The 11649-nt window shown below is 40.6% G+C and overlaps 1 protein-coding gene across 2 annotated transcripts; it reads left to right on the forward strand.

Moving 5' to 3' along the window:
* wfdc1 (WAP four-disulfide core domain 1) lies at positions 1 to 10234 on the forward strand. Of its 2 annotated transcripts, none has more exons than XM_040024986.1 (7): positions 1 to 594; positions 7362 to 7557; positions 7721 to 7804; positions 8259 to 8399; positions 8835 to 8885; positions 8974 to 9028; positions 9125 to 10234. In XM_040024986.1, exons 1-7 carry the CDS (start codon positions 484 to 486, stop codon positions 9132 to 9134), a joined length of 648 nt encoding a protein of 215 aa, XP_039880920.1. In that variant the 5' UTR covers positions 1 to 483; the 3' UTR covers positions 9135 to 10234. The 2 variants fall into 2 exon arrangements, with proteins under 2 accessions (XP_039880920.1, XP_039880921.1); XM_040024987.1 differs by having other exon boundaries at positions 34 to 594; positions 8974 to 9033.
* Positions 10235 to 11649: the final 1415 nt, after the last annotated feature.

Consider the following 11649-nt stretch of genomic DNA (forward strand, 5'->3'; position numbering starts at 1 on the left):
CGAGGGGCCAAGGGGCGGTCTCACACTCACTGCCCTCTCCAACAGTCCTCCCTCCCTCCTTTCACCTCCCCTTCTCTCTTCCAGAGACATGTGCACACGCTGTGCCAGCAGACAGTTTCAGCTCTCGGTAACTGATGCACAGACTGCTGCTGTTTCTCCCTTCCCCTCTTTACTCCCCCTAACAATTCTCCTTCCTTTCCTGTACTGCCTCTATTCATCCCCTCTGTACTTTCCTCTACTTTTTCTCTACTCTGTCATTCTGCCCGTCACTTTTCCTCAGCCGGATATAAAGGCAGGACCTGTTGGAGGGAGAGCGCTTGTGTAATTTCTGGCTGCACTTGAGCACCCAGAGTTGTTGCTTCAGCTGGAAAGGCAACAAACCAGAGGACCTACAAACAGCTACAGGACAAACTCCGAGTAAATCTCTGTAATAAAGAGGAAGAAGGAATACTTCTGAGAAAATAAAGGAGAAGAAGGAGGGGGATGTGCAGAACACAGACCATGCCAGGCTCTTTGCTGGTGCTCCTGTCCCTGTTGGTCCTGTCCACAGGAAGTGATGCCAGAAGAATCAGGAAAAGAGGACTCAACCATAAGGTGGGGCACATAACCTCACCTTTGATTTTTCTACTGTACATACGAGTGTGTGTATTTCTCTGTCTCTGGGTTGTTTAGGGAATCTTTTAAAGTCGGTGAAAGCTCACAGCACTGCAGTACAATGTCTGCTCGGTTACAGGAAGGCACTTTGAGCTGTCAGGGCAGTTTTGTGTCTGAGGTGAGAGGTGTTCGAGTAGGCCTGAGGGCTGTGATTAAAATGACCAATAGTGTTGTGGCATAGTACAAAACACATTTACAGAAAAAGTGCATTTACTCAGGTTTTATACTCAAAGGAAGAAATAGATATTTTTACTCTACAATCACCAGCTGGATATTTTAAATCAGATTAAATTGGTAAATAAAGTTATATATTATATCTTGTTTTATATCAATTTCAAAGTCGTGGAGGAAAAACAACAAATTGCAGCTCTGAAAGTTAATTCAGGACTTTTCCAAACCCAGGAGGAGCGTGAAATTAGATTTGTGGCACCCCACATGTCCCAGCTATGCTAACTGTGGCTAGATAATGACCATGATTTTGATTAAATAGGCCCAATCCACATGATGCTAGCTTTTTTATATGATCACTTATTATCATCGGGAAATATTGTAGCTTTTAACGGAAACTGTATGAGATAGGCATGCTTGTTAGTTTTCAGATGAAACATTGAAACAAATACATTTTAAAAAATGCTAAAAATCAGATCAACAAAAATGTAACAGAGTAAGTACGTAGTTCAGGCTGGAGAAGAGTCGGTGTTTTGCTTGAGAGAACTTTAACATTTCTTTCACCGTTGCGAAAAAACGGTTTGAGAGCAGATGTGCTTTGATTTATAGATGCATGAAAAATCCACTCAGACAGGCGAGTTTTGAAGAGTAACAGAGAGTGTGCAACAGGTTGGAATAAGTAGTGATTTTCAGGTTTCTATAGGAGCAGTGGGGGGTATATGGGATGTTCAGCATTAGTTGGTGTGTGTGTGTGTGTGCGTGTGTGTGTGTGTGTGTGTGTGTGTGTGTGTGTGTGTGTGTGTGTGTGTGTGTAGTGGATTATTAGGGCAGGAACTGAATTTGCAGGCCAGGCCCCCGCTTGTTAACTCAGCTCAGTGTAGCTGATTGATCATCTCTAACAAGGGCTCACTGTAGCGTGCTGCCTTTCCTCTCTGTAACCTTTCATGCTTCAGTGTTCTCACCTTCTGACTTGTTTGTGGCCTCTGTCTCTCATTTTCAGCCTTTCTCTAATACTGTATGTAACTGTTACCATTCCACCCTCGTTTCTCTTCCCCGCTGACCGTGTGCTTCTCTCAGTACACCACCCTCCGTTTTCCCTCAAATATCTTTCTCTGGTCTCCTCCTGCTCTCGGGATGGGCCAAAAGAACCGTCCGTCTGGACTCTGCCTCAAAGCTGCAGTAATTGGAACATGCTGAGACCGCTCTATAGACAGAGTTTGCCTTTTACTCCTTGAACCTTTTCATCTCGGTATCTTGCAATCTTTCTTTTTTTTTTAAATCTCCCACATACACACACTCAGCCTCATTCATAACGCCAAGGCCATGCAGAAAGACAAATTATAGTCACGCAGTATTTAACATACACACTCCACAGAAGGATATTTTGTCTCGAAAGGAAAATTGGTAAATTTGAAATCAACACAAGACCACCAACATGCTCAGTTTTGCCTTTTGAAGCCTTTTCTTGAGATTGTATAATAAGTTTTAAACCATAACAATATGAATACATGATCCGTTTAGATTAACCAAAATTTTTACATGTAGGTTCGTATATTAATACAGGAGAGGAGGTCAGATTTTGGCAGATGTTTGTTTTAACCTTAAAGAATGTATTTTGGTCAGTAATGGATAGAACACGCTGACATTTTCCCAAAACCAAAGTATCACTTGGATTTAAGAGAAGTGCTACATGCACTGTGTACACCAAGAGTTGATCATTTAGTATACTTGTAAATCTTTTGAAAGAAAGGTGTTTGCATGACAGTCTTTCCATGTTCCATCTCTGCGCTTCAATAGAAACATGCCGGTCTAAGAATGATTTACATGTAATCAGAGTATTTAGGTAAGAAATGGGCCTAAAGGCTGCAATGGTCAGAGTGATAGAGATGCTAATAGAATTAGGCCAGTTTTCAGCACCTGTCTAATCAGGCTGGAGATTGCTTGTTCTGTTTAAGCGCTTAAAAGGAACAAAAAGGAAATGGACCCACTCTTATGTCTGAGATAAATACCTCAGCAGCACCTCAGTTTGAAAGTTTTGGATCTATAAGTTTCCCCCTCTTTACCAAATCATTGCCCCAGATTTTCAGATTCCAGATTTGCTTTGCACCCACCCACCGCTCAACCAGATTGTTTAGTCTCATATAGCCATAACACAGTCTGGCTCAGACATCTGCCTGGGCATGCCCGTGTGCAAAGCAGTGTCTCACAGTAGCATTATAAATCTTTAGTTTCATCTAAGTGAAGTGATGTGGGCCCTTCTGACAGTATCTGCTATTAAGCAGAACGTGAAACACTTGGGCTTCCTGGCGTTTGTCTGGTCATGTGTTTGAAGGATAAGCATGCAACTGCTGCCTGATCTTTGAGAGATTTGTGGACATTTGTGGCGCTCTTTTAAATGTTACAGACTGGTGGTGATGGCTTGTCTTGTAATGCAAACAGTTTCAGAGCTAAAGTTTGAACACTTTAATGCAAGGAATATTGTTTCCAGCTGTATGCAATTGCTTTAAGCTCAAAACTCATCTGTTTAAAACTACTTTCCCCCTGTGATCACATGTGCACTGTCTACTTCTAACTTCTTTATTTTTAGTGCTCTTTTACTTGGTTTTTGTTCATTTACTGTACAGGGCCCCTGAGTGTTTTGAAAGGCGTTTGTAAATGAAGTGTAATATTATTATTTTTTATTATTAGGTAAAAGGGGAAAAGTCTGTAAGCCTGGGATTTATAAATGCATGGAAGGCGCTGACTGTAGAAAGACCAGGCCACGTTTGTAGCTGTGAAGTTTTAAATATGGTGACTTTAAACATGTAGATTTGCTTTGTGGAAGCTCAGAGCTCTGAGAGGACAGAGTGAAGGAAACTGCTGCAGCCATTGGTCATTAGCTATAACCCATCAGTTATATCATAGTAGTGTAACACTATTCTCACTTAGAATCTACAATTTGGGATCATTTTTCTGTTATCATTAATATATTCTAATGAATATATTTGTGAGAATTGTTTTCTTTTCTGAGACATGACCTGTCAGCTCTTTAACTCTGCAGCTCAAAGCAGGATTAATTCCAGTTAGATCTGAGTCTGGTGGTCAGCAGCACATTACTGGACATAACACTGGAGCAGATTATTGCTCAGTACCACAAACCTCAAATATAAACTCCCTTCCAAATCATCCCAAGCATTCCTTCTGTTGTAGGAACGTTGTGTAAACCAACATGATGTCTGTCAACATGATTTCCCATCATTCATTAAAGCTCTCGCGTCTTACTGATTTACAGTTTGTCTGTTTTCCTCACAACTTAGCCTGCTGCGTTTGCTCTTCTGTCTTTCTGTCAAACTGACAGCTGCTCTAGAAGCAGGAAATTGGGTCTCACAACACAAAATCTAACCAGATGTGTGCTGTGAGTTTCTACATTTAGTAAAAGCTGAAGATCTGCCAGATTTAAAATGAAACCTTGAAACCTAACCAAAAGACCAAACACGTTTACCTGTGTGTACACCATGGAAATATATATTCTTTGGTTTGTTTGTAGATCCAAGTTTCTGTGCATGTGTGTGCCCATGCACTTGCATCCTTGCACAGACGAAGCAGAAAATGTTAGTATCTGTCTCCGATTTTGTTTCGTCGTTACTTCAAATGGTCAGATTTCAGTTCCGTTAAGGAGCCAGACGTGGTGGCTTCTCCCCATCACCTCTCTGTGAGAAATTGGAACAAGTGAAAGAATCAGCAACTGAGATCAGACTTTAAAGCGACCGTCGTGTTGCTTTTCGACACCAACAGCAGGGGAAGAAAGAAAATGAAAGCATCAAAGAGTGAGCGAGATGGAGTACAGACAGTGACAGATAGATAGATGGAGGGGAAAATATTCCCACAGATATTCATGAACATCACACACAAGCCTGCTGGCAGTTTCTTTATTGGGGAGAAGCAGCAGACAGGAGTGTAAATAAACACTGTGGAACATCTGAGAGATGTGTGTGAGATTTTATGATAGACTTCAAGAAACAGAGCATGACAGCCCTTCTGGCGTACAGCAGTGGAAAAATCATGAGATGACGACTGAGAACAAAGTGGTTAAAGTAAAAGAAGAGTAACAGATATTTAACCAAAGCACAGTCCGAACCAGCATGGGTGATGGTAGCGTTCTCGGGGAGCTGTAATAAATCAGTGAATGGCTCCTGCAGTGTGCACTTTTGCCTGTATGGTATAATTAAGAGCAAGTTCAAACTACACACACACAAAAGCATGCAGTTGAATAAACAGGAAGGGCACGCTTGAGCTTTTTGTAGGAGAGGTTTGCAGGATACACTGGGAACAGATCGGATATAAGATAAGTTCAGATAGTGTAATAATCATTATGTAATTATCCAGTCTGAGCAAACTTTGTAGTACTCATTCACAGAAGAGATGCTGTGAATGAGTACGGAGCTCCAGTAGACTCCTGTCTGTACACATAAAAATTAGAGTGGTAAAATAATCACTGACCACCGACTAACATCAGAGACAACACCCGCAGCAAACTGACAAACAATATTCTTGTTCTTTGGAGATGAAAAGCTTCACTAAGGTATCCAGTTATTTCCTGTTTCTGTCCATGTGTCAAAACGACTGATGAGAAACAAATTTCAGGCCCAAAGTATCAGGCAAAACAGGAATCTCACTTCAACTCGCTAAAATAATCGAAATTTCAAATTAACCGAAGAACACAACGTTCTCTCCATCTCGCCGACCTCACCCCGTACACCAAACACCCACCGAGCTCCCAGCTGCCAGAAGAAACGAATTCATTTTTAAAGTGTTTGTGGTGCCACCATGAGTGCCAAACATTTGTCTTTTGTGTTTCACTGGTTGGTTCGGAGGAACAGCCTGCAAGCCTGCCAAATAAACAGCACAGTTTTAATGATCGTGTGCCACCCAGAAGCCAATTATCTAATTACAAATCTAGTGTAAGAAGAAACAAAAACAAATTCCTCTTGCTCGCTTTCATCTGCACTCTGGCCCATTCAGAAACGATGCTGCAGTTTCACTTGTTTCTTGCACCGTGTGCTTTCAACATCATGACAAACAGTTTGACAGAGATGCACTACCTTGACCAGTTTAGAAAATGAACTCTAGCCAATTAATAAAATATTCCCCAAATATGTTCCTCCGCTCTGGAAGATCCGAGGTTAAACCAAACTGTTCGTTTTGATACAGTTAAAAAGAGAGAAAACACTGACGCTTCAGCCAGAAAAGTAAATGCAGTTCGTGAGGAAATATGAGAGTTGGTGTTTAGTTGATGGCAGCTGTGCTTCTTGGGATTTTGCTATAATAATTTCCATGTGCACAAACCCCCAGAACAATGAATGGTCACTTATTCTGTGGTGCACAACATCAGATATTCAATACCAGCAGTGAACAAAAAAATATAATAAAAAAACAAAACACTTCCCTCCACTTGTTCTTGCCAGAACTGTGTGTGAAGTGGATCTTTGCTCAGCTTCATAGTGGCCTACTTTCTCCCTCTCATTCACCAGGGAAGTAAGTGTTCGGTCCCACACTGAAACACCTGACCAATCCAGGTTAAGGTATTGGTAGGCATGCATGCATGCAGAAATCAAACCTTCACCGCTCCTGTGCGCAGTTCAGCTAAGTGCGTGCTGGATGTGCTCCCTCAGGTGTATTGTCGCCCTCTGCTGGTTGCAATGTGGTCACAGATATTATTACACTGAATGAAACTGTCTCAGTCTAATCTACATACATGCAGCACAGCCAGCACCTATTCTGAAAATGCTTCCTGTCTACAGTGAAACTAAGCTTTTACTTCAACTGATCAAACACACACGTCCACACATGTGCAATAGCAATAACACTAAACGCAATACCGGTACTCTTTTCTGGCATTGTTGTATTATACTTGTATATAGCATTTGTATTCTATTTTATTCGATTGTATATAGTATTTTATTTTTATTTTATTCTATTCTATTGTGTACAGTATCTCATAGATATGTTATTCCAGTGTTTTTTCTCTAATTCTTCTATGCAACTTTGCACTGTGCACTGCTGTAACAAAATAAATTTCCCACACGTGGGACTAAGGTTATCTTATCTTATCTTACTGTGCTTCAACTTTACTAACTGATCAAAGTAAACTTGTATTAGGAGGCCAGTGATTAGCTTTACTTACTTTATTCTGAAATTCATTTATATAACAGCATGTGAAATCCTACAGAGACATCCATAATGTACTTATCATGGTTTTGTTTACAGCGACACCTGCAAAGTTAATGTGACTCCAGACTCCAGAGCTGCATTTTTATGATCTGTTGTCTTTTAACCGTGTTATTAAAAAAAATAAAAAGCATATATCTATCTATCTCAATATCTACTAATTCTGAAGTCGGTATCTCTATTTCTTTTTGTGTGTGTTGCCCTCACATTGGCCTCCAGGGTAATATGTTCCAGTACTTTAAATAAAGAAGAGAGGGTATCGTGCATCAAAGTAACAGACCCCATCCATGATATATTTCAGACATTTATCTGTCTTTCTTTCTCTCTTTCAGGATTACGAGTATCTCAATCATCCCCAGTCCACACAGCACCAAAAGAATGACCGGTGTCCACCGCCGCCCCAGATGTTACCAGAGCGAGCCTGCGAGGTCCCGGGCTGCCGCTCAGACTCAGAATGCGAGCGCCACAAACGCTGCTGCTACAATGGCTGCATCTATGCCTGCCTGGAGTCTGTGCAGCCACCACCAGGTCAGCAGAACCAGCAGACTGGAGTTAAAATAGGGCTTCAAATTATATTAAAGTGATTATTGGTTGGCAATATTTTGATGTTCACAGAAATGCAGGAAGTTATATTTTTCCTCGTATTGTTGTTGAGTATTGCAGTAGCTAAGGATGTGTGTGTTTTGAGCAGTTCTGGACTGGCTGGTGCAGCCCAAGCCTCGATGGTTGGGGGGTAACGGTTGGCTGCTAGACGGTCCTGAGGAGGTTTTGCAAGGTGAGGGCACACACCTGAACAGTTAAGGGTAACACACATGTGAGTCCAGAAAATCCATCTGCAGAACATTTTTGAGTTTTCAGTGAAATATTGTGCAGTGATATTTGATCAGAAGTCACTTTCCTCCCTTCCTGTGTGACAATAATAATCACAAACTGTAAAGACATCTTCACTGTAATAGTCCCACCAGTCTCAAATACAACGCTCCACAAATATTAACAGGAGGGCAGACTTGCTGCTCATTTTTCTTTAAAAAAAAAACTCTAAAACTTTGAGTTTTTTTTCTGAGTTTATATTTGTATGCTGGCATTTCCTGTGGGAAATATTGTTTTTTAATTATTTGAAGGAAAGCCAGAATATAGTGCCACAAAATGACTTTTGCTCTTCTTATTGTCGTTTCCTTGGATACAGAGTGTACAGAGTGCGTTGGTTTTTGTATTTTTTTGCCCACTAGCTGAGGCCTGCAGTACTACTGAGGATGGAGATGAGCCTCTGCACTGTCCTACGGGCTACGAGTGCCACATCATCAATCCAGGAAACCCAGCCTCTGGCATCCCTAACAGGGGACAGTGCATCAAGCAGCGCGGCAACTCTGGTATTATTGTATTTCCCTTGACTTAAATGTTTTAGTGATCGCTCATATGATTGTGATGTGGCTTTAAATGTAGAATTTAACACACATTCTCTCCTATCTATATGTCACTTTCACAACTACCGTCTGATAGAGCTGCTCTCAAAGCTTTGTGCTCTGAAGCGCCACAGGGCAGGATGAGAATGCCAGGCTGTGCCAAGCATTCTGCTCTGGTGTCTCTATCTTGGCAAATGGCACGCTGTTAGATGCCAGGTTTCTCCTTTGAAATAGATCTTGAAATAAACATGCTGGAGTGACCTTGCAAATGAATAGACGGCCACGAGATGAACTGATAACGTGTGATTGAAGCTGTTGGCAGAAATATTAAACCAAGTATTTGACAGAGGGAACTTTATCCATTCATTCAGTTTGTGCATATAACTGTGATTTTAATTACAGATGGACGTAGCTTGAGACACAAATACTTTAAGGACTACAAGGACTACTTAGGTAAGAAGCTCAAGTGAATAAAAGCTTCAAACTGAATATTAAGTAAAGCTAATATGTCTGACGTCATTGTGGCTTTTTTATTTGATAGGTACCAGCTCTAACAGTGCAGTGGGCTATGAAAAGCATCACCACAAGCACCTGGGGTGAAGTATGTTCTCAGCCACTCACATAAAAATAAAATCATCCTCATCTGCATTTTCCTGTAAACAAACCCATTTTTTTTTCTCATACCTGCTCAGGTCGACTTGAACTCAGCCTCAGCTTCGAGCATAGCACAACCTCAGACATCAGTCCAGTCCTGTTTGATCCGCTCGCAGCTAAACCGGGATCAGATCTGACCTTTTTTTAAACTACGCCTCCAGCTGCTACCTCCTCTGCGCAATGCCCTGTCTCGCAGCCTCTCGTCAGTCACGTGTCCACAGGGAGACGAGTTTCTCACACTCTCAGCATGCATCCAAAGAAAAAAAGCACTTTTGTCCCTCTGTTTGATGTCAGCAAAAAGGGAGCAGGAGAGGCTTTTGGTGAAGGTAGCGCAAGGTGCAAACTGAAGCTGATTAGCAAAATTGTCTGAGCAACCCCTGATTTTTGCAGCCCCCTCCCCCCTCTCTATAATTTGTTCCTATTTTCATCCACTGCCATGCTCTCTATTCTTAAGACTGGTCAGCGGAAAAAATCAAGACCATGTGGGCTTCATTCTTAGCTCTAAATTCCTCTTCTGAAATCTGGAATGTTTTATGGACAAGAGGGAAAAAAAATCCAGGTGTAGCCGTGAGTCAGCTAAGAAAATCCAGATGTTTTATATTATGCGCTAATAACTCTTAATTAAAAAATAATACCATGTGAGTATGTGGATCAGTAAATTCAGAACAGCTGCAGGTATGTACAAGCTAACAGATGCTGACTGTGACTTGGAAAGCAAAATAAAGAAAGACAAAACTGTTTATTTAAGAGGCCTATTCGAGATGCTCCCCCTGTGAAAAAGAAAACTTAAATTAACCTACTGAAGGAAAGTGACTCGTTTTGAAAAGACTGATTTCATTTACACTTCTTTGACGACTTATGCAGTAAATATGTACCAGTTCAGAACAGTTATTCATTAACATACTATATGAGTGACAATAATCCCTGCTGCAGTATACACATGATAAAAGAAAGGGATTTTGCTTCCATGTAAATATTTAAATGGTGCTTCGGTAATTGCTGCATATAATAACAGAAGAATAAGCTGGTCACACGTGAAAGAAAACCACTCTCTGTGCAGAACTAAAGTGATGTCTGAATATTTCCATCTGATTGGTGCTATGTCGCTGCCTTGATTATTCTAAATAAACCACTTTATTTTAAAAAAAGTTGTCCTTTGGTTCTCTTTCCCAAGTCATTTTAACATGTGTGAAAATACTATTCACATTCTGTCAAGCCAAGAACATTTATGTACATCTGCATGCAGTCAAATTAGCTTTCTGTTCACTATCTAAAAATGAAACGAAAAGGCAAAAATAATATTGCACGGTTCTTTTCCCAAGAGAAACACAGACTTCTTTGTTCTCATTTAGTAGCAGAAACAGCAGAACAGCTTTCAAATGAGCTGCCTCAGTTTGTAGCTGAAATAAGTGCTTTAGACCACATTGCATTTGAAACTGTTTGGAAGTTTGCACAAACAGAACTTCTGCAAGAATGGCACGGATTTGGTTCCCCATCTTGCTCATGACAGAGAACAAATATTTGCGTTCTTTAGCACAAAAACATGTAATGTTTGTGCAGTTATACAAATCCACAGTCAGCTTGTAAAAACAAGCTTGAACACTTTCTGACCCAGTGGGTCTGTTTACAAAGCCCCGGTGTTAGGTAGCCAGCGGTAGTGGTGGTTGTGGGGGTGGCCGTTAAGGTCGCCACTCCCCCGCTGGACAAACATTTCCTTAAATTAAGACAATAGATTTAGAGCCTGTGATTTCCATTAATAAACAACACAAGAGAATAAAAGATAAGGCAATATATGCCCCTAAGAAGTAATTTCAAAAATTGTTTTTAATTAAATATATTTCAAGAAAACATGGCATTGCTAGCAAAAAAGAATGCTCGATTTTGCCACCAGTCTTCAGTAGACTGGGTGTCTGCATGTTTGTACTGGGCGGCAGGTGTGGGCTTATGCTAGCGCCTGCTTGCTTATTAGAAGTGCTCTGTTTGGACTTTGAATGAAGAGAGTGTTATTCTGAACTACAGAGACAAATTCTGCATTATTCTTTCTATTTATTTATCACATTACTTAATATTTTAATATTTTATTCAAAGGGCTAAAACGAAACATGGTAACCAGGTTAACATTAGCAGCACTAGTTTCTTTTGAAATTTGGAATCTTTTTAGAAAGAATTTGTATCTTTGTAGAAATATGAAAGTATGCGGCCCCTCCTTTACGCCGTGCTACGTCTCTGTTGCCGGTGTTGTGCCAAAAAGTGATTGTCTGCCAAAAACTGATTTCCGGTATTTGCCAAAAATTGATTGCTCGTATTTAAACTGCTATAAGTAACTTGTTGGGCTATAATATGTGAAACAGATGTCAAATGCATCCCTCATGGATGACATATAGTCATCTTGAGCCACAAACAACATCCGTGTAACAAGGTAGAAGCCACAATCAGTTTTTGGCAGTGACTTTTATATAACCTTTATTTTTGCAGTTAAAAACAATCTCATTAACATTAAAAATGTCTTTTGTAAGAGTAAGTTGGCCAAGAGGACAGCAGAAATGGCAGCAAATATTACAGT

This window comes from Simochromis diagramma, unplaced genomic scaffold, assembly GCF_900408965.1.
Source record: "Simochromis diagramma unplaced genomic scaffold, fSimDia1.1 OVJJ01000293.1, whole genome shotgun sequence".
NCBI lineage: Eukaryota > Metazoa > Chordata > Actinopteri > Cichliformes > Cichlidae > Simochromis > Simochromis diagramma.

Bases quoted from the DNA above. Each gene is read 5' to 3' on its own strand.
- wfdc1 (XM_040024986.1), top strand. From the start codon at position 484: ATGTGCAGAACACAGACCATGCCAGGCTCTTTGCTGGTGCTCCTGTCC. The intron at 7,558-7,720 runs GTCAGCAGAACC...TGTTTTGAGCAG, and splicing joins GTCTGTGCAGCCACCACCAG to TTCTGGACTGGCTGGTGCAG. The intron at 8,886-8,973 runs GTAAGAAGCTCA...TTTATTTGATAG, and splicing joins GGACTACAAGGACTACTTAG to GTACCAGCTCTAACAGTGCA.